The 19,403-nt window shown below is 38.2% G+C and overlaps 2 protein-coding genes across 2 annotated transcripts; one reads left to right on the forward strand and one right to left on the reverse strand.

Moving 5' to 3' along the window:
• Nucleotides 1-7,411: 7,411 nt before the first annotated feature.
• Nucleotides 7,412-7,994, reverse strand: LOC111694064 (oocyte zinc finger protein XlCOF15-like). Its single transcript, XM_023460759.1, has one exon. The coding sequence runs from the start codon at nt 7,877-7,879 to the stop codon at nt 7,412-7,414; it is 468 nt and encodes a 155-aa protein (XP_023316527.1). The 5' UTR covers nt 7,880-7,994.
• A 2,360-nt stretch (nt 7,995-10,354) lies between these two features.
• On the forward strand, nt 10,355-18,354 carry LOC106650626. The gene is made up of 8 exons (XM_023460760.1): nt 10,355-10,693; nt 10,777-11,026; nt 11,106-11,289; nt 11,943-12,058; nt 12,127-13,241; nt 13,305-13,534; nt 13,606-14,139; nt 18,159-18,354. The coding sequence occupies exons 1-8, from the start codon at nt 10,553-10,555 to the stop codon at nt 18,352-18,354; spliced, it is 2,766 nt and encodes a 921-aa protein (XP_023316528.1). The 5' UTR covers nt 10,355-10,552.
• The last annotated feature ends 1,049 nt before the right edge of the window (nt 18,355-19,403 follow it).

Here is a 19,403-nt window from a genome sequence, read left to right on the forward strand (position 1 = left end):
CTTTACTTCTCAGCTGTTTTTCTCGCTTTCTTTTCTTTTCTCTCGACTCGCTTAATTTCCGGAGACCCAATTTCCTTCGGGTGAGGAAAACAAAAGGGAAAAGAAGAGAGAGAGAGAGAGCACGAGGAAGAGAGAAGACAACGCGGAAAATATATTTGCTCGTAGGTCATTTTCGTTGCATCAGCGGCAAATAAAAAAACAAGTAAAAAAAAAATAAATCGTTCAGCGTCTGTGCTTCACCCAGTTTTATCGCAATATGCTAAAATTTTCTCCATTAATTTCGAACAGCTGCGCAATCGTACTAAAATTGTACATTCAAATCGATGAATTCGCATGAGCAATTTAACGATTTCTCCGTGGACATCATTTTGCATTATTCAACTACCTGCGTTAGACATATATAATAAAACATCCACGTGAAAATTGTGTGTGCGTTGGTATATAGGAGCGAGCTGCTTGTTACGCTCGCGGAGCTCGGCCACGTGGAAAAGCGTATTTTACTATAATAGAAAGTTGCGCAAGCTAAGCTCGTGAATATTAACTTGGCTTTTGAAAGACAAAACAGAGCATTACTTCTCGCAAAATTTCCAGGGCTGTTATTATTTGTAAGCGCGATATATTACGTACCATGCACACGATGAATGAATATGAACAATCAATTTTGAATAACAAATTTGTTTGGCTTGTTTCAGGTGAGTACACGAGAATTTCCTTATGCGCCTCGCGCGCTGCACAAACTTCAATTCTGGTAAGCTTTGAAATCATCTCTCTCTCTCTCTCTCTCTCTCTCTCTCTGGCTGTCTATGTCGGCGTAAAGGAGTAATAAGTGTACCGTCGCGGGTTACATCAAAGGCACACATATTTGCAGTATATATTTCCCAGCGTTGCCTCTCACTGGTGCACACATGCTGTATTCGAGCTGAACCAGAGGCGGAAGCCACCCCAAAGCAGCAGCACCAGCAGCAACTGTATAGTCGCTCGGATTTGCCCTCGAGAGATGGCATCGCGGCGGTGTCCCATAAGCCCTGTGTATAGCGAGGATACGTCCGGTCAGCCGAGCATAATCCTCTTCCTCTCGTACACGCGCGTGTTACGTAGGCTTCGTCGTTTGGCCTTTGAGTCGAGACCTTCGGATATACGCCGCAATGTCCGTCGTCTTGTTTCGGCATCTCGCGAGAAATCATCTCCTTCCGACTGTGAGATTCAACGAAGATGATTATGATTTAGATTTTTTGATAAACTACTAAAAAACTCGTGAGATTTTGTCGAGTTCGAGCATTATATTGATTATCAGTGACAGTTTAGAAAAAGAGCCGTCCGCACGCGAACTTTCATGTGCCACTCATCAATATTAAAAAACAATTCTGAAAGCTTCTTACTATAATTTTGAAAAAATTAAAATAACATGTTTCCAAGTCGATGTTGCAGTATAAACGCATATTGTTGCTAATGATCGCTTGTCTCTGAGAAGAAATAATTAGTTTGTCTGCAAACTCATCAAAATCTTTAAATAGCGCATCATTGATAAATTTAGGATCGTGATAATATATTATTACGAAAAGCTGCAGGTGAACAAGTAGCCAAAAATAAAAACCACCATGGCACTCAAAGGTGTAATGATAGTTGATATCAAGTAAGATACAATCATATATTGGCACAACTTTTATTAAAATTTTATAAGTCGTCTGCATAATTATCTATACATATTTAAAACTATTATATAACTCTAGTGCCTGAGCAATTGGATTTGTCCAAATTTTATCTTGCATTTCTCGCGTAGTAGAGTCAAGCGCAGTCTTTACGCCTTCTTTGGTGGGAGAGCAAATGCGATTTATGTCCGAATTTTTTTTCACACTTGTCGCATGCGTAGTCTTTCCGACCATCATGAATTGTCACTAGGTGGACGAGAAAACTCTGTTTTTGTGTGAATTTCGTCTCGCATTTGGTACATGCATAATCTTTACGACCTTCATGGACTGTTCTTTCGTGAACGAGTAACGTCCTTTTAGCTCCAAATTTCTTCTCGCACTTGTCGCATGCGAAATCTCTGCGACCTTCGTGAACTGTCTTTTGATGGGTGAGTAAATTACATTCAAGTCCGAATTTTTTTTCACATTTATCACAAGCGTAATCTTTGCGACCTTCATGTGCTGTCTTTTGGTGGTTAATTAGGTGGGATTTGCGTCCAAACTTCTTTTCGCACTTGTCGCAAACGAAATTTTTGCGATGCTCATGGATTGTCGTCATGTGCACAAGCAAATTAAATTTTTGTGAAAATTTTTTCTTACACTCGACGCAAGCATAATCTTTGCGACCTTCGTGACTTAACTTTTTGTGTCTGATCAAATCAGATTTTAGTCCAAACTTCTTCTCGCATTCGTCGCATGTGAAATCTTTGCGACCTTCGTGTGCTATCTTTTGGTGGGTAATCATATGCGATTTATATGCAAATTTCCTTTCACACTTGTCGCACGCGAAATATTTGCGACCTTGATGGATAGTTTTTTTGTGAAAAAGTAAATGCAGTTTTCGTGTAAATTTTTGTTTGCAATTATCACATTCGTAATCTTTGCGATTTTCATGTACTGCCTTTTGGTGCCTAATCAATTCCGAATTTTCTCCAAATTTCTGCTCACAATTATCGCTTTCGTAATCTTTCCAACCTTCGTGTACTATCTTTTGATGTACGAGTAAATACGATTTTTTTCCAAATTTTTTATCGCATTCGGCGCAAGCAAAATCTTTCGGATCTTCGTGCACTGTTCGTTGGTGCACAAACAAATTCGATTTCTGCCCAAATACCTTCTCACAAATGTTGCATGTGAAATCTTTGCTATTTTCGTGTATTGTCTTTTGGTGGTAGAGCCAATTCGATTTGTGAGCAAATTTCTTTTCACACTTGTCACATGCAAAATCTTTGCGACCCTCGTGGACTGTCCTTACGTGCATAAGTAAACTCTGTTTATTTCCAAATTTCTTGGCGCACTTTTCACACAAGTAATCTTTGAAACCGTCGTGGAATATTTTTTTATGCTTCAGTAAAGTTGTTTTATTTTCAAATTTCTTCTCGCACTTGTTGCATGTGAAATTTTCGCGATTTTTGTGTACTAATTTTTGGTGCGTAGACAAACTTGATTTTTTCTCAAATTTTCTCATGCATTGATCGCATGCAAACTCTTTTTGGCCTTTGTGTTCTGATATTTGGTGTCTATTTAAATGACTTCGGAACTCAAATGTCTTTTCGCACTTGTCACATACATAATTTTTCTCTTTATTGTGAATTGGATCTCTGTGAGTTACCATACTTGATTCTATTATAAATGCCTCGTGGCCAATATCACAAACGTATTGTTTATCGTCGGAAACAGCAATGTCTCGTTCACTTGAGTTATCTTTAAAGACAACGTTCTCGGATTTCTCCTCACTTTTATCCATTTTGGTGCTTAAAATAAACGATGGACCAGTCTTATGAGTAACAGGGAAATTTAACAAGTACAACATACGTTCTGGTATGATGGCTTGTTTAGTCGGGAAAGACAATATTCAAACTAAATTGTCTTACTATAAACATGAGTACAATGTATGATGTCAAAACCGTTCATTAGAACATTGTTTACAATAAAATTACCGATGTATTCATTCATATATTTTGCTTACAATATTTATGCCAGTTTATTATTCAAACTTGGTGACCATTTGTGTGGAGAATTTTTTGGGACTCGTTAAACTCTGTCCTTAAAAAATCTCTCTTTGTCATAATGTTATAAAATTGTGTCTGTGTAAAGTTAAAAAAACATTTCAATATTTCTTCCATAATTTGCCACCACAGCGTGCTTCATAACCCACCACCGAACATAAGGTAGTTATTTAATTTGCTTGGGAAGCAAATTTCAGAAGCAAAAAGCATGTTTAATTTTATACCATATTTGAAAAAACCGCGATGATAATTTTCAAAGAAGTATTATAGCTTCTTCTTGGCGACAAATCATCCATTAGCCACTGTCGACGTATACTTATCACCGCGAAAAATTTGAATTAATACGTAATTCCAGCAGTTCTTTTCAGCCAAGAACTAGCAGGTATTGTAGCAGTTATTGAGTTTGAGTCGAGACTGTTGGATGTGTCGAAATGTCCATCTTCTTGTTCCGACATCTCGCGAGAAATCATCTCCTTCCGACTGCGAGATCTAGCACAGATGATTATTATTACTTCGATTTTTAGGTAAGACACTAAAAAGCGCACGAGCTTTTGTCGAGTTTGAATTTAATCAAAGGCTAATTAGAAAAAGAGTTTTCAAAAACGATTATAAAAAATTCTTACTAATTTTTCTTATTATTTATTATTTTATTATTACTAATTTTGATGAAATATAGAAAGAATTTCTTCGCTAAATTCAAATTATCAAAAAATTTACAAGTTTCTTTTTGCAGTAAAAACTCAATGTTATAACTGATCGCGTGTGTCTAAGCAGATATTATCAGTCTAGCTTGCAAGCTCATCGAAATCTTTCAATAGTACATGTTCGATAAATTGAAGATCGCGATATTATGACGTGAGGTTTATCAAAAATCTAGTTCCAAATAAAATATGAAAATAACTCTTAGCTGATCGTTGAAGAGCTGCAAGTGAGCAAGTAGCCAAAAATAAAAACCACCATTGCTTTCAAAGGCGCACTGATTATTGTTATCAAGTAGGACGCAATCATATATTGGCACAATTTTTATCAAAATTTAAGTAATCGTCTGTATAAATATCTATAAACATTAAAATCCTTTATAACTCTATTGCCTGAGCTATTCGACTTGTTGTCCAAATTTTATCTTGCAGGTCTTGCGTAGTATTGTCATGCGCAGTCTTTATGACCTTCATGGATTTTTCTTTGGTGAGATAGCAAACTCCATTTGTGTCCAAATTTTTTATCGCACTTGTCGCATGTGAAATCTTTGCGACCTTCGTGGACTGTTTTTTTGTGTAAGAGCAAATGCGGTTTTTGTCCAAATTTCTTCTCGCACTTGTCGCATGCGAAATCTTTGCGACCTTCATGGACTGTCTTTTGGTGTAAGAACAAATACGGTTTATGTGAGAATTTCTTTTCGCAATTGTCACATGGATAATCTTTGCGACCTTCGTGAACTGTTTTTTGGTGAAGAAGCAAATTCTGTTTGTGTCCAAATTTTTTCCCACACGTGTCGCATGCATAATTTTTGCAATCTTCATGAACGTTTTTGCGGTGCTGAATCATAATCCATTTTAGTCCGAATTTCTTTCCGCACTTATCGCATTCAAAATCTTTGCGATGCCCATGGGCTACTGTCATGTGCAAGAGCAAATGCGATTTTTGTCCGAATTTCTTTTCGCACTTACCGCATACGTAATCTTTGCGACCCTCATGTATTGTTTTTTGGTGCAAAAGCAGGTTGCATTTTCGTGCAAATTTCTTTTCGCAATCGTTACATGGATAATTTTTGCGATCATCGTGGACTGTTCTTTGGTGAACAAGTAAATTCGATTTTATTTCAAAATTTTTCTCGCATTGGTTGCATGTGAAATCTTTCTGACTTTCGTGTACTTTTCTTTGGTGGTAAAGCAAAGTTGATTTATATTCGAATTTTATTTGGCACTTGTCGCATGCGTAATCTTTACGGCGTTCATGTACCGTTTTTTGGTGTCTGATCAAATTACCTAGGCTCACGAATTTTATTTCACACTTATCACATGCATAATCTTTGCGTCGTTCATGGATTGATCTTTGGTGGAAAAACAAACTCGATTTTTGGGTAAATTTCTTCTCGCACTTGTCGCATGCGAAATCTTTGCGATTATTGTGTACTTTCCTTATGTGCAAGAGCAAACTATATTTAGTATCAAATCTCTTTGCACACATTTCACATAAGTAATTTTTGAAAACTTCGTGAAATATTTTTTTGTGCTTGAGTAAACTTGATTCATTTTCAAATTCTTTCTCGCACTTGTTGCATGTGAAATTTACGCGATTTTTGTGTACTAATTTCTGGTGCGTAGACAAACTCGATTGTTTCACAAATCTCTTATCGCACTGATCGCATGCAAAATCTTTTCGGCTTTTGTGTTCAGATATTTGATGTCTACTTAAATGACTTCGAAACTCAAATATCTTTTCGCACTGGTTACATGCAAAATCTTTTTTTTGATTGTAAATTGTGCCTCGGTGAGTTACTATACTTGATTCTAGCCTAAATGCCTCCTGAGATATATCAATAGCATATTGTTTGTCGTCGGAAACAACAATGTCATGTTCACTTGAACTATTTTTCGAGACGATTTCTTCGGATTTTTCCTTTCTTTCGTCCATTTTAGTATCTGAATGAATCGATGGATTCCATTTAGTGACACGAAAATTGAATAATCAAAACGTATCTCGTAAACGGACTATGACTTATTTGGTCGGGAAAGACAACATTTAAACTAATTTGTCTTACTGTAAACATGGTTAGAGTTTTAATGATAATGACGAAAACGTTCACAAGCACATTGTTTACAATAAAATTACCGATTTATCTATTAATATATTCCGCTTACAATAAATAGACCTTCATATCAGTTCTATTACTCAGTATGTGCTCAAAAACATTGAAAAAATTTTTTATTTCTTGCTTTTTTTCACATCTGTTGGCATACAAACTTTTTTATAACTCTAATCAAAATTTCACGAAACTTAGCCCATGAAGGATACTTTTCTGGAGATTTTGATTCCTATTAGAGAATCCCCCTCTAAATAACTCTGATCTGAACCTGGCGCACAGTGCGGAAGGGCTGAAATAGCAAAAATAAGCTATGTTAAGTTGCAAAGGCCTATTCTGCAACTGTTTTCACATCTTTTAAGGCTCAAAGATGTCAATTTTATTTTGAAAATGTAGATTGACATTAAACTGTAGTTTATATCACAAAAATGACTAAGAGGATTGAATTGATGTATGACTCCCCTTGATTCGATCGTAATGTAACTAATTTTTTATTTATTTATTGTTACTAATTTAGAAAGAATTTCTTGGCTAAAATTAAATTATCAAAAAATGTACAAGTTGTTTTTGCAGTAAAAACGCATTGTTATAAGTGATCACATGTTTTTAAGCAGATATAATCAGTCTGCCTGCAAGCTCATCAAAAGCTTTCAATAGTACATATTCGATAAATTAAAGATCGCGATATTATGACGTGAGGTTTATCAAAAATCTAGTTCCAAACAAGACACTCAAAGGTGTAGTGAGAGTGCATATCTAGTAAGACAAAATCATATATTGGCACAATTTTTATTAAAATTTTATAAGTCGTCTGTATAATTATCTATACACATTTAAAACTATTATATAACTCTAGTGCCTGAACAATTGGACTTGTCTAAATTTCATCTTGCATTTCTCGCGTAGTAGAGTCAAGCGCAGTCTGTACGCCTTCTTTGGTGGGAGAGCAAATGCGATTTATGTCCGAATTTTTTCTCACACTTGTCGCATGCGTAGTCTTTCCGACCATCATGAATTGTCCTTAGGTGGGCGAGCAAACTCTGTTTTTGCGTGAATTTCGTCTCGCATTTGGTACATGCATAATCTTTACAACCTTCATGGACTGTTCTTTCGTGAATGAGTAACGTCCTTTTAGCTCCAAATTTCTTCTCGCACTTGTCGCATGCGAAATCTCTGCGACCTTCGTGAACTGTCTTTTGATGTATGAGCAGAGATGATATATATCCAAAATTTTTTTCGCATCGGTCACATGTGATATCTCTCCGGCCTTCGTGTACTGTTCTTTGGTGGAGAAGCAAATACTCCTTACGTCGAAATTTCTTTTCGCACTTGTCACATGTAAAATTCTTCTGACCTCCGTGTATTGTCTTATGGTGCATTATTAAACTCGATTTGAACGCAAATTTATGCTCACAATTATCACATGAATAATCTTTGCGACGTTCGTGAACTGACTTTCGGTGCTTTAACAAATCTGCTTTACATCCATATTTCTTTTCGCATTTGTCGCATTCAAAATCTTTGCGACCTTCGTGAATAGTTTTTTTGTGATAAATTAAATGCGATTTTAGTGTAAATTTTTTTTTGCAATTATCACATTCGTAATCTTTGCGACCCTCATGTATTATTTTTTGGTGCATAAGCACATCGGATTTTCGTGCATATTTCTTTTCGCAATTGTCACATGGATAATCTTTCCGACCTTCATGTTCAGTCTTTTGGTGTGAAAGCAAATTTGATTTATATCCGAATTTTTTTTCACACTTGTCGCATACGTAATCTTTGCGACCCTCATGTATTGTTCTTTGGTGAACAAGCAAATTTGATTTCTGTCCAAATACCTTTCCGCATTTGCCGCATGTGAAATCTTTGCGTTGTTCATGGATTGATTTGTGGTGGTAAAGCAAACTCGATTTTTGGGTAAATTTCTTCTCACACTTGTCACATGCGTAGTCTTTGCGACCTTCGTGAACTGTTATTTGATGGGTGAGTAAAGTTGCTTTTTGTCCGAATTTCTTCTTGCATTTGTCACATGCATAATTTTTGAGACCTTCGTGTACTGTTTCTTGATGTCTAATCAAATGTTGACAATTATTAAATTTTTTCTCGCACTCGCCGCATGCATAAACTTTCTGACTTTCGTGCACTGGTTTCAGGTGCATGAACAAATTCGATTTTTTTCTAAATTTCTTTTCGGATTTGTCGCATGTGTCATCTTTGCGATGCTCGTGTACTGTCTTTATGTGCAAGAGCAAACTATGTTTAGTATCAAATCTCTTTGCGCACATTTCACATAAGTAATTTTTGAAAACTTCGTGGAATATCTTTTTATGCTTCAGTAGAGTTGTTTTATTTTCAAATTTCTTCTCGCACTTGTTACACGTGAAATCATTGCGATCTTTGTGTACCAATTTCTGGTGCGTAGTCAAACTCGATTTTTTCACAAATTTCTTCTCGCACTGGTCGCATGCAAAATCTTTTTGGCTTTTGTGTTCCGATATTTGATGTCTACTCAAATGACATCGAAACTCAAATATCTTTTCGCACTGGTTACATGCAAAATCTTTACGATCATTGTAAATTGTGCCTCGGTGAGTTACCATACTTGATTCTAGCCTAAATGCCTCCTGAGAAATATCAGGAACGTATTGTTTGTCGTCTGAAACAACAATGTCATGTTCCCTTGAATTATTTTTCGAAACAATTTCTTCGAATTTTTCATCACTTTCATTCATTTTAGTATCGGAATTAATCGATGGATTCTATTTAGTGCCACGAAAATTGATTAAGTAAAATTTATCTCCTGGTACTATGACTTATGTGGTCGGGAAAGACAACATTCAAACTAATTTGTCTTACTGTAAACATGATTAGAGTTTGAATGATGATGTCAAAACCGTTCACAAGCACATTGTTTATAATCAAATTACCGATTCATGCGATCATTTATATATCGTTCTTACAATTTTCAAGACAGTTTATTATTCAAACTTGGTGACGATTAATTTGGAAAATTTTTTTGGACTTCTTAACCTCAGTCCTTAAAAAAAACTCTCTTACATTAATTAATGTTATTAAAATGTTTCATATCCATTTCAAAATTTTCCGCTATACTGTGTTAGGCGTGCTTCATAACCCACCACCAAATACAACGTTCGCTTTTCCGTTTCCAAAGCTCAGGATACGTCACCGCTTATGTTTAATCTTATCCCCAAGGTGGAATAAACCACGATGATAATTTCCAAAGAAATGTAGCTTCTGCTCGGCGACGAACGACTATAAAATCATTCACGCGCCACCGCCGTCGTCGTATACTTATCACCGCGGAAAAAAATTTGAATTAATACGTAATTTCAGCAGTCCCTTTTCAGCTATTCTCGCACACGAGCAGTTATACACACCGCGATGCGAGGCTTGCAGCGTGAAAAATGAAGGCAGCGGAGCGCCGGCAAAAAGTATTACGGTAGGCGCGCAGTTTACTCTCTCTCTCTCTCTCTCTCTCTCGCGCCGCACTTTACACGCGGCCCGAGATCGTAAAATAGAAAAACTTTTCCGGCAGTCGTAGTGGTGGGTGCTGGTGGCGCAACTTATATATATATACGTACAAGAAGGAAAGGTGTCGTCGTCGTAGTAGACCGTCCCCGGCTTTTTGTCGTTGCCGCCGCCGCTGCCGCTGCTGCGGGAACTAGATATTATATGCACTCAGCGTAATGTATATAAAAGCTGCGCCGAGGAAGTCTCTTGTTTTCATGGCGCAGCCTCGAGTCATCCGGCTCTTTCTCTCTCGCTGCCACACTACCACCGCCGCGCGGCATATATATACAAAGTGACTTCGTCGATCTTGTACTTTTAAGGAGGCTGTAGCGCTGTAGGAGGTTCTACAATTGAGTGCTCTAGTACTGGTATTGCGCGGTGCGTTACGCAGTGCCGCAGCACGTAGCGCCGCCGGCGGCAAGCAGCAGACAGCAGCGTCTGCTACAGCTGTGGTACATGTGTTATACAAGGCTCGGCTCTGCTTCTTTTTTCGCCAATTCTTTTTTCGTTTTTAAATAATGGATTTAAATAAATTAGGACTTAGCAAACAAACAAGAGGTAAATTTAAAGGTCGGTTCATGAAAATAAAAAGTAGTGAAAGAAAAGAAAAATCTGTGCAAGGTGCAAGGAAGGCGTTGGAGGCGAAGAAAAGAAAATCTGTAAGTATATACATAAAAGTATAATGCGGTGTTTCATTTACTTGATATATTTGTCAACAGTAATAAATATAATTTTTTTCCAGACTGAGCCTGATGAAGAAGAGGTAGGAGCGGCGAAGTCTATGAACATCTCAGGCAGCCGGATTGTCAACATTGAAACTTTAAAAAATAATATGTGGTGCTATGCGTGTCAAATACCCCTATCATTCAAAAATGTAATTGCTGAACAGCAGAAAGGATTAGTTAGCTTTTTCACTATTGCCTGCACTAAGTGTAAACTGAATCACTGCATAAAAACCAATGAAAATGAAATTAACGACCAGCTGGCCCTAGGTTAGTCTAAATACATTTATTTCTATAATTATTGTAACTATGGAGCGAGTAAGTTTACAATCATCTTTTCATTTTACAGGAATGTTAGATACAGGGACAGGAACATCACAGATCAACTCACTGCTAAGTACATTGGACATCCCTACTGTATCTAAAACAACCATGAAGAGACATGAAAGGATTGTAGGAGTTGCTATCGAAGATGTAGCAAAGAACTCTTGTGTTGAGAGCATACTTTTAGAAAAAAAATTAGCAGAAGAGAAGTAGGCCTCTACAAATAATTACAGTATTGGCTTGCATCTGTGAATTCAGATTCAATATATAAAAAAGTATTTTGAACCATGTGATACTGACACATAATCATGTTTATGAAATTGTACATATAATCATGTCTAGAAATTGTACATATAATCATGTCTATGAAATTGTACATATAATCATGTCTATGAAATTGTACATATAATCATGTCTATGAAATTGTACATAATATAAATGAAAATGAAATTTTACGTAGTACATAAATGGAATCACTAATGGATTATAGTACATTGTATGCTATACAATTGTAATTCATCGTTAAGTTTTTATTTCTTTTTTTATTGTTTATATTTTGTTACTCTTTTTTTACAGTCCATCAATTATACCACCAATTGTTAAAATTATTTTAACATTAATCAATTCATATTTTTTGATGATTTTTTTTATTGACAGTTTATTTTTTTAGTAATATTTAAAATTATAATAAGTTTATACGGTTATTATTATTTTTTGTTATGTAAAGTTTTCATATACAGATTTATGATCAATTTATAGCAATACTTTTATATATATTTTATCTGTGCATTCACAGATGCAAATAAAGAAATAAATCTCACGACAAAACCAATTTATTTGTTATTTCTCTTATTTTACACAGAGAAAATTCCTGCAACACTAATATATCTTCAACTACCTCGAAGACTTTATTGAAAGGGTCGTTTGACGGTGCCTGGCAAAAACGTGGAACCGGTCACGCGTATAATAGTTTGTCCGGTACACATATTTTATTTCGAACGTGCGTTAATTTCAGTATCAAGGCAACGAGTAAATTTAAATTTTAGGTCATGCAGCCGTTATAGGATACCACTCGGGGAAGATATTGTCTTATGCTGTCCGCTCGAAAGATTGTCGATTGTGTGCACTTGGACATGAACCACAAGACCATGATTGCCGTAAAAACCATACTGGATCGGCTAAATCGATGGAAGCCAGTATGGCCGTGGAGCTTTATACGAAGAATGTTTTATTGGAAGATAATGGAGCTGCTTTGAATGTTTTTATCGGCGATGATGACTCGAGCACGATTTCTGCTATCCGTAGAGAGAGCAGAGTGGTGATCGATAAGTGGTCCGATTTCAATCACACAAAAAAAAATTTTGTTAATGATCTCTACGAACTGAAATTATCGAAGGCCCTAATTGAATATTTCTCTTATAAATTCTCGCTCGCAATTAAAATGAATAAAGGCGACGAATTGGCCATAAAAAAATCTTTAGATCAAATAGTTCCTCATGCATTCGGAGATCACTCCGTATGCTCTGATGATCGTGGGTGTAAAATTATGGGCGATACTTACGTTTACTTGTTTCTGCCGCGTAGACGATGTCTGACCGATCTAAATTTGCGCGCAGATCTAACATCAATTATCGCTAGGTTCTCGCAAAATGCCGCGAAAATAGCCCAGTGTGGGTCAACTCAAGCTAATGAGTCATTTAATAATTTAGTTGCCTTGAAAAACCCAAAAAATAAACATTATGGTGGATCATCATCGTTAAATTTTAGAGTGGCTGCGTCTGTGTGCCAAAAAAATTATGGATATGATTACACATCGAGAATTTTACAACGATTAAAAGTGAAATCAATGTTTATTTCCGAGCAATACAGACTAAAACAAAAAAAATTAGCTATGCAAAACAGCGCGCGCAAGAGCTCCAATAAATTCAAAAAAGGCCGTCAGTCTTTAAAAAAAGTAAGGAGCAATGAAAGTTCCAAGTCAAAGAAAAAAGAAGGCACATCGTACAAGAGTGGAATGGGCCTATATGATGTGTCCGAACTAATCGATTCAAATCAAAATATATTGATTGTGGACGAATCACTTCCTCCATTAGATGAGTGTCACATAGTTTTGTTCGACTTAGAGACAACTGGACTATCGATCTACGACGACATCGTACAGGTACAAATGCCTACTTTACGTACATATATTTCTTTTATAATTTGAAACGAAAATTTATTATAGATATCAGCTGTCAACTCTTCCAATGAAGTATTCAATTGTTATATTTCTCCGTCAAGACCGATGACGAAAAAGGCGTCGCAAGTTACAGGCTTGACCGTGATAGACGGAGATCTATACTTTAGAGATGAAAAAGTCAATACAGTATCAGCCGAAAGCGGTGCTGATTCGTTTTTACATTATATTGAAAATTTGAAAGGTCCTGTGATTTTAGTTGCGCATAATGGTTTTAGGTTCGTTAATATTTTTACGACTAATTTCATTGATTTCAATTTTATATTTTAACATTTTATAAATACTTCAGGTTTGATACTCCGAGAATAATAAAACTAATTTCAAAAGTACAAAAGATGGAACGATTTTGTCTTTCCGTAAAAGGCTTCAGCGACACACTGCCTATTTTCAAAAAAAAATTGCCCGAGAGAGTAAGAGCAAAAGAAAAATTCAAAATATCAGCTCTTGCAGAAAGTTTCTTACCCAATGTAGATATAGGTTGTTTGCATAACGCAATTGACGATGTGAGAGTAATGAAACAATTACTCGTTCATCAAAAAATCGATGACGAGCTTTTATACAAATATGCCAAAAGTATTTCATCCATACAAAATAGTGCCGCTAATGAAGAAATTATAAAAATGAACAAAGCCACTCTTGAGATTTTCAAAAATGACTTCTCAAACCAAATGTTAAAAAAAATGGCATCGAATGGCATAAACTACAACATTTTAAAAGAATGTTATGAAAAAAATGGTCAAGAAGGCATTTTATTTTTATTTACAGAAAATGTGAATGAAAAACCACGAGTCACTAAAGATAAAAAAATTTTAGATACTGTTAAAAAGTTATTTCCCAAAAAATAATATTTTTATAATTTTATTGTTTGTTTTGTTTAAAAATATTGTTTTTTAGTCATTATTTCATTAAAAACCACATGTACAAATAAATAAATAGTCATAAGTAGAGAAAAACACATTTTTATTACTCAAACCTTGAATTCAGTGAATTTCAAATTTTGAATTACGCGCCACTCGTTGACGTCGGGTGACCCGGTATCGCTACGGTACAAATTTTCAAAAAATCATAATTTGTTTATTTGCACGGAAACCCCCATTTTTTATTGTACCATTCGAAAGCTAATGAAATTTTCTATAACATATGTTAATTTCATAAACTTCTTAAGTGATTTGAGCTCACAGTACACTAAAGACTGCCTGCTCCCATTTAAATCAATGTTAAATTGCCGAAACTTTGAAATTCCATATTTCCCAAATTTGCACGGAAACCCCCAATTTTTTTTTTACCAAAAATCTTGTAATTTCACTAACTATCAGTGGTTAAAATTTCATTAAGATCTTAAGTCTTTTTCATTTTCGCTACAGCCTCCTTAAAGCGCTATATGCTGCTAGGCTCGTTGCCGCTGACGTCGTCGCCTACTCCTGCACCACCGTTGCTGCATTTACTTTGCTTGGTAGCGCGCGCGCGAAATTTTCCAAGTAAAGTGGTTTCCTTCGACCTTATGTATATGCGTTTTTCTTCGTCCTCTCTCGCACTTTTTTTTTCACCACGCCTCTCTCTCTCTCTTCTCCTTCGCTTCATTTTCCTTTATGCCGTGGCGCACACTCTTTGCGCGCTACACTCTGTCATTTCCATCTGTTTTCTCCTTTTTTTTTTTGCTCTGCCTCGCTCACGAGCTTGCGAGCCATTTACGCGAGCTCGTTCGGTTCTCGCTCGCTCGCTGTACACCTTTCTCTGTCTCTCTCTTTTCTCTTCTTCTTTTTTCCGCACGTGCTCGGTCGCGCGAACCTTTCATCCGTGCGCACACCTGCTTTTCGTATATTACATGCGTATGCGCGTGTACCGACAAGGTGTTAATTTTCACGCGCGCACAAAAGATCGTTTGTGCGCCGGCTTGAGGTTGCCTTTTCTTTCATCCTCATTGTTATCCAGTTGCCGGCTGGATATATACGCGAGCTGCTTTTTTTGCTGCTGCTGCCTTCTACCTAAATACTGTGCGCGAACGTAAGGCATCACCTATATATATATGCACGCACCGTAGTATAAAAGCCGATGCTTTGATTAAAAAATCTCCTTAATGATCAAAAGGCGCGCTCCACGCTCGCGCTATATATAATTAAAGTTTTTAAAGCGCAAAGATCGTAATGGTATTTGCTTAGTCCACTACTTTTTGCCTCGAAAAGATTCTACACATTCTCAAGTAAAATAGTAATAAAAAAAAAGAAAGAAATAAAATGAGAATTACGACCGTAGAGTAAACTTGAAAAAAAAAAAAGGAAAAAAAGCTCGAGCACGCTGGGAACCCCCCCGTATATAGAATCAGAATTCATGCCAATGAAAAAAAGAGCGAAGGTCTTGAAATGTTTTTTCTCGCGCAAAATCTCGAATGGAACGTCAACAGCTGAACAAATTCACTTGTGTTATATAAGAGCCAGGGAGAGAAAGAGTAAGATTCAACCGGCGGCGGGAGGTGCTGCTGGTCTCTTGTACTATACACACACTCTTGCGAGAAAAGCCGAAGCGACGAACTTTTTCATCCTCGCTCGCTTCCTCTCTCTCTGTCTCTCATCTCGACAACGTGGCATTTGTCTAGTGGAAAATTAAATTTTACAAGCTACTTCACTCTCACTTATCTTTTTTTTTTTTTGTTTGTTTTCTTTTCACTTTTTTTTTTTTTATACATCCTCGACGGACCTCTTCCGTTTGAATTTACTTCCACTCTCGCATACACTATTTGTCCATTCGTTTTTCCATTCTCTTCTTTTTCTTTTTTTTGTCATCCTAGCCCCGGCCCCAGCCTCGGCAGCAGCAGCAGCAGCAGCCGCTTCATTTATCTTAGCGCAACAGCAGCAGCGAAACACGAGACACTATATAGGTAAGAGGGTGGCCTCGACGCGACGCGCATTCAAATGTACATTGGCATAGTCGCAGCAACGGCAACACGACGCGTCGTGTTGTTGGTCCAAGCGGCGTACGATAAACACCGCGCCGGAATGAAAACAATAAATTTGCACAGCGCCGTCGTCGTCGTCGTCGTCGTCGTAGACGTGCAGGCCCGCGCCTACCACTGCTGCTGTTCGCGACGTGCTTTGAAATTTTACGTGTATCATACCTATATGGTCGCAGATCTTTGCGAAATTCTTCAAAAATGACCGCGCGGCTAAACGAGCGAACAAATTGTCGCAACGAACGAACGACGCACACAGCGAGCTTTTTGATCCCGTCGCAAGCTCCGTCGTTGTACGTCTTAAGCGCGCGGGCGTAAAATTGCAGGGCAAAAATTTAGCGTCTGCCCGCATATAACTCGGGTAGAGAGCCATGCGGCCCTGTTTTACGGCGAGCTCGTATAAGACGCGCGTAGCTCTCGGTCCGGCGTACAAGTGTACACACAACCGAGCCATACCGTATATATACTATATATAGCATAGTTTATACGCGTAAAAGCAGCTTCCACCGTACGGCGAATTTCCGCAGCAAATATTTCCAGCTGTTATTTACAGGCCAGCGCGAGAACTGCGCACGGTCGTCGTCGTCGTCGTCGTCGTTCTAGATGGCCGCCTCGCGCCGGTGGGTATAAATTTTACCTCGTGTTGGCTTAACTCTGCGTGCCACACACGTATGACTATGTGTGTGTATATATGTGCGAGCAACGAAGCTTCGGGTGCAACAAACCCGCAGAACGAAAGCTATGTATGAGATATCTCGGTTACGTATATATTATATACGAGGCACACAAAAAGCTCAACATACCCTCGTATTATATTGCCTTTGTGCACGTGGGTATAAGATACATTTATAATAATAATAATATATACGGGTCGAATGCAGCACGGAACATTGAGTTGCGTGCGCGCCTTATCATTTTTTTTGTGCTGTTGTTGTGGCTTTCTCTCTTTCGTCGTTAGCGCGGCAATGATATGAAAATTTATGAAAATGATCGAGACCCAGGATACATTATTTTATTACGCTGTAGCGTGTAATGCATTCCTAGAATGAAAAAAGAGCAAAGAGAGAAGAGAAGAGGTAGATTTCGCTCGGAAGTAGTGCTATTTACCGCTGCTGCGTGCTCGGCCTCGAATTGCCGGTGTTTCGACAACCTAAGAACCTTCGTTCGGCTTCTAGATATGATACAGACAAAAGTCAAAATGATTAAATTAAATCGCTTGTTGTACAACGTATTGTGGAGGGGACGATTTCGAGCGAGCATGCAGGATTTGGCGGGAGTTTCATTGTAACCCTAGTAGGAGAAGTAGCTTCTACTAATACCCTGAAGAATTGTTTATCTTTTTCGGGTACGGGTTTTTTATGTCGCTGCGCCACCTGGCGGCTGGACTCGAAGCTTCGTATGGTAGAAGTGGCAGAGGAGCGTAAATGAATATTCGAGTTGTACGTTTGACCGAGTTCACTATTGAGGTAGTAATTGTCCCTATATAGGCCTCACTCTCGGGTATTCGTGCGGCGCAGAGTCCGAGCACGATGTGCAGTGCGCTCCGGCATACCGCCGCGAGACGACTGTTCCTATACAGTCCCCCAAAATTGCTCGCTTATGTACACAGCGAACCACGCGCTGATTGGCCGGTGCCGCGAGGTGGGGACGAGTGCAGCGGTGCACGTCGTTTGAGTAGAGACGCACGCAGTGGTCTCGAGCGTTCATCACTCATATTCCTGAAAATTTTTGAAACCCGTGCTTTAACTTACACGATTATGTTCACTTTGCCACTTGTGGGTTTACAGATAGAGGTGCTCGCCATCTAGCGGTAGAGGCTTGAAGTAGCATTATAATACTCCAAGTGTTTGAAAACTCGTCTAAATTTTTCGAAACGGTTAAACTGTCTTTTACAGGTATATAATTCTAACAGAAAAATATCCTCAAAAAATAAGCCAACAAATGATAAACATAATTCAGAGAATATATTTTAAATGGTCATTAGATCATTGTTACAAAATGTCGAGCACTTTTACCAGGAATGAAGATTGGCGCGAACACAACGGAGCCGTTTATACAAAAGCTCACAACTCGCGCTCGTTCGCGGGTTAAAAGATCGAAGCGAACGGATATATACACTCATCTCGAGCCGAGTCAGAAGCTCCTATTCGCCCTTTTACGCTATTACGCCGGCTGAGCGCTGCAGCACCATATACATTGTTCCAAAACGCTTTTAACGCGAGTATTTTAATTAGTATAAACTCGTAAGTTTCGAATGTACCTTATGTACGCGAAATATAAACGCGCGCACACAGAGGCGCGCAGAAGTCAAAATGAAGTTTCCTTGTGAAATCAAATCTATTCAGCGTTGGCAAAGGTAGCTGTAGCTGCCTCCGCACTCTATATACACACACACACACAGGAAAGAGTAGATAGAAAGAGCAGACAGCTCTCTCTCTCTCTCTCTCTCGGCTGCCTTTGCAAAATATTGAATTATAATGCAGCGCGTTGCATTCTGCGCATTCCGCGCGTATCCCAGAGTGCAGCTGAGAGAGAGAGAGAGAGAGAGATTTTTGTTTCAAAATGCGCGAGTCTCTCTCTTTCTCTATCCCGATAAAGCCTGCAGTGCAGCTCGAGCTTCGCCTGCTCTCCATTCATCGAGCCTCTTTCAGCTTATTCATTCGGCGAGAAATCCACGCGCGTACATTTGAAAAGCTCCGCACGTATCGGGTAGTATACACACACACACACACACACACACACACACACACACACACACACACACACACACACACACACACACACACACACACACACACACACACACACACACACACACACACACACACACACACACACACACACACACACACACACACACACACACACACACACACACACACACACACACACACACACACACACACACACACACACACACACACACACACACACACACACACACACACACACACACACACACACACACACACACACACACACACACACACACACACACACACACACACACACACACACACACACACACACACACACACACACACACATACACAGACACAGACACAGGAGCTTTAAGGAGGAGAAATGCTAAACGTTATTCCGCTGCGCCATGCGAGTCTCGAAAATTACGTTGTTTTTGA

Source organism: Trichogramma pretiosum, unplaced genomic scaffold, assembly GCF_000599845.2.
Source record: "Trichogramma pretiosum strain Unisexual culture from Peru unplaced genomic scaffold, Tpre_2.0 scaffold38, whole genome shotgun sequence".
In the NCBI taxonomy this organism is placed as follows: domain Eukaryota; kingdom Metazoa; phylum Arthropoda; class Insecta; order Hymenoptera; family Trichogrammatidae; genus Trichogramma; species Trichogramma pretiosum.